This window comes from Octopus bimaculoides, chromosome 11 (assembly GCF_001194135.2).
Source record: "Octopus bimaculoides isolate UCB-OBI-ISO-001 chromosome 11, ASM119413v2, whole genome shotgun sequence".
NCBI classification, from domain to species: Eukaryota; Metazoa; Mollusca; class Cephalopoda; order Octopoda; family Octopodidae; genus Octopus; species Octopus bimaculoides.
This window is the reverse complement of record NC_068991.1, coordinates 15,481,875-15,485,235: the sequence shown is the minus strand read 5'-3', so window position 1 is coordinate 15,485,235 and position 3,361 is coordinate 15,481,875. Positions and strand designations below refer to the sequence as shown.

The window sequence follows — 3,361 nt, the reverse complement described above, 5'->3', positions numbered from 1 at the left end:
CGCACAGCACATTTCCAAAGGTCTCGGTCAGTAGTCATCGCCTCGGTGAGGCCCAATGTACGAAGGTCTTGCCTCACCACCTCAGCCCAGGTCTTCCTTGGCCTACCTCTTCCACGGGTTCCCTCAACTGTTAGGGTGTGGCACTTTTTCACGCAGCTATCCTCATCCATTCTCACCACATGTCCATACCAGCGCAATCGTCTCTCTTGCACACCACAACTGATGCTTCTAATGTTCAGCTTTTCTCTCAAGATACTTACACTCTGACGGGTATTCACATTGACATTACACATCCAACGGAGCATACTGGCTTTATGTGTATGTGTGAAAATATATGAATTGTTCTTGTGTCGTGCACTGCTCAAGGACTTATAACAGACAAACTGTAGACAGGAACTTCACTGCAGGCTAGCTAGTGAGCTGGTCGGCAGTGAAGGGACTTTTGGTTAGCAGGACTTCTCTGTGGCACCAGTCAGCCAATTGCTTTCACCCTCATGGTGTATAACCAAACGTAACAAAATAAATTCTATATCGACACACTCTTGTTCTCTGTTGATTTTTTTTTTTGTGTATAGCTTAACTAAGCTATACTGGAAGGATTTCGATAAAATATATAACTCCCTTCTACATATAACTCCCTTCTACCTTCATGATGTCTAAAGCAGGGGTTTTCAAACTTTTTGACTTGCGGACCCCTTTATATTTCAGGCTTTACCTTAGGGACCCTCTTATAAACGCTTATGAAATTTATACATAAATATTTGCTTAAAATAACATATATTTTTACATTTATTTATTTAGCAGTATTTAACAAATAGGTTTATTGTCAATTAAAAGATTTAGATTAAAAAACATATATAAAATCAAATTGCCCATAAAAAGTATTTGCTGTCTACGGACCCCCTGTCTTGTCCTTGCGGACCCCTGTGGTCCGCGGACCACAGTTTGAAAACCCCTGGTCTAAAAGTTGCTCAGTCAACCAAGCCTGGTAAAGGTTCATTGAATATTACAAGCACTTAAAACACATTATTCAAACAATTATACGGCCCGCAATTTCATTAAATATTCAGTTGTTGAGATATGATTTTCTTGTCCAATACCTATGGGCTACCGGTCAACAGCTAGGTCACTTGAACCAGTGAGAGACAAAAATCTATTTGCCCTTCACCTCACAAGCTAACGAAATCATTAAAAAACATTTGAAAAACCAGTCCTCACATTTCTTTTACTGACTCCCTTAAGCGAATAACTTGCACCTTACACCACACCCCATGGTACTTATTAATAACCAAGTCAAATGAGGCAGCAAATGTTGAAGACTCTAGGTTTAGGGCCCATGGAGATGAGTGCAAACTCTGTGATGAGATATCTATATGATATGAATCTTTGATCACTTCGTTTGGCAGCATGATAATCCTTTAAACAACTTGGTTGGCCATCTTTGACTCCTTGCTTGAAATTAAACCTGTGAAAAATAACAGAACAGACAAACAAAGCCCAACATACATTATAAATACATACACACACACACACACACATATATATATATATATATATATATATATAGAATATAAAAATGCAAACATGCTTCACTCACCATTGTATTTGTGTATAATGGAATCCTGGAAACTATGTATAGACACCCCTGGCCAGCCAACCTAGCGACCTCTTGACCACCCCACTGGACGGAATCGGATGCTGAAGCTCTGACCAGTCGTTTACAGTTTGGCTTTGTACATAGATAGTCAAACGGAAGGATTTCGCCCTGTTGAAGTCCGTAGGGCTTACGAAACAGAGATGAGATTTCGGTTTTAATTTGTTCTTCTGTCCAATAGGTGGCGATACGTATCTTTTGAACGAGACCCTTCTCAGCTAGAATGCGCCGGGTGTACCTTCTTGGGATTGGTATAGAAGTGATGCAGGTTGGCAGGAGGCAAACGATCTCCTTTGTACATATCCGCATGCGTGTTCTGCTGTCTGAGAGCGGTGCAAGAGCATGTGTCTGGGCGGTAGCCGAGAGTGGGGCAGCAGAGTGGACTTGGGACAGAGAAGCCGTCTGGCCATCTACAGACAGTGAGATTCCTGTCGTCATGCTGGTTGTCGTGGTCAACGTGCTTACAATAGATGTTGCAGCGACGGCAGCAGCTGCAGCAGCTTGTCTCTGCACCTCCTGCACTATTGATTTCAGTGGAGCCTGGAAAGAAACAAATGAAGAATAAGATTTGAGATATATCTTTACTATTTATCACAGAGGCCAGCACAGTGAGCTAACACCAATGTGTAACCCCAATATCATTTTTGAGCAAAACATTATAGTCTTTTCTTCAATTATATTATTCCTTTATTGGTTTCAACCATGCTATGGCATCACTTTCAAGAGTTTTGGTTGAGTGGTACTAAATTTCAGTTTTGTACATTTATCAAAGGGCCGAGAGCTTTTGATAAGTGCCAACACACAAAATTCTCAGCCCTTGAGTCACTCCGTTGCTTCTGCTACATATTAATATATGTATATAGGTGTAGGCATGGCATAGCTGTGTAGTTAAGAAGATTGATTTCTAACCACATGGCTTCAGGTTCAATCTCACTGCATGTCACCTTCGGCAAGTGTGTTTTGCCCCTGATCTGACCAAATCCTTGTGAGAGTATTTGGTAGGTGGGAACAGAACAGCTCGTTGTTTATATTGATTGGCTCGTGGTTTTAGTAAAAGACACTTGTTCAAAGTGTTTAGCAGTGATATTGAACCTGAAACCATGTGGTTGTGAAGCAAACCTCTTAACCACACAACCAAGTTTGTGCCAAGAGTGAGAAAAAATATGTAACAGAATCAGATCAGCTTTATGAGACAGAAGGGGTAACTATAACAGAATTTGTAACAGAATATTGTAACAAAATGTAGTATCAGTTTAAAGAGAAATAATTGAATCAAACATAACATTTTTTTGATTGCAGAAACAATTTTTGGATAAGGTTTGACAATAGGAACTCTTTTGTTTAATAGTATCCAGAATAGTAGGACATGTAACAGCAGAACATATTGTGACAGAAACAGATTAGTGTGTTAACTGAGAGTAATGTGACAAGACAATAGAGTGAAGTGTGACAGTAAAATTTGAGTGACAGCATATGGAATATTCCATTGGAATAGAATGAGTAACAGCAGGGATTAATGTGACTGAGTGAAATGTGACATGGTCAAATTTGTGTGACAGCAGAAGGGTATGTAACAGTAGGAATAATTGTGACAGAAATATATTTATTTAACAAGTTGTTTTCCATCCATCCATTTTCGTTACTCACTATTTCTTGAAAAGTCACAGGGTGAGGCGGGGGGGGGGGTAGAATCCTTATGCTTTTGCT

At 40.0% G+C, this 3,361-nt stretch overlaps 1 protein-coding gene across 1 annotated transcript in view; it reads right to left on the bottom strand.

The window, feature by feature from the left end:
• Positions 1-3,361, bottom strand: part of LOC106869718 (uncharacterized) — a 51,285-nt gene that overhangs the window by 17,827 nt on the left and 30,097 nt on the right. The window contains exon 3 of the mRNA XM_014915564.2: positions 1,598-2,194. Coding sequence (XP_014771050.1) covers positions 1,598-2,194 — 597 coding nt within the window. The remainder of the gene's footprint in view (positions 1-1,597; positions 2,195-3,361) is intronic.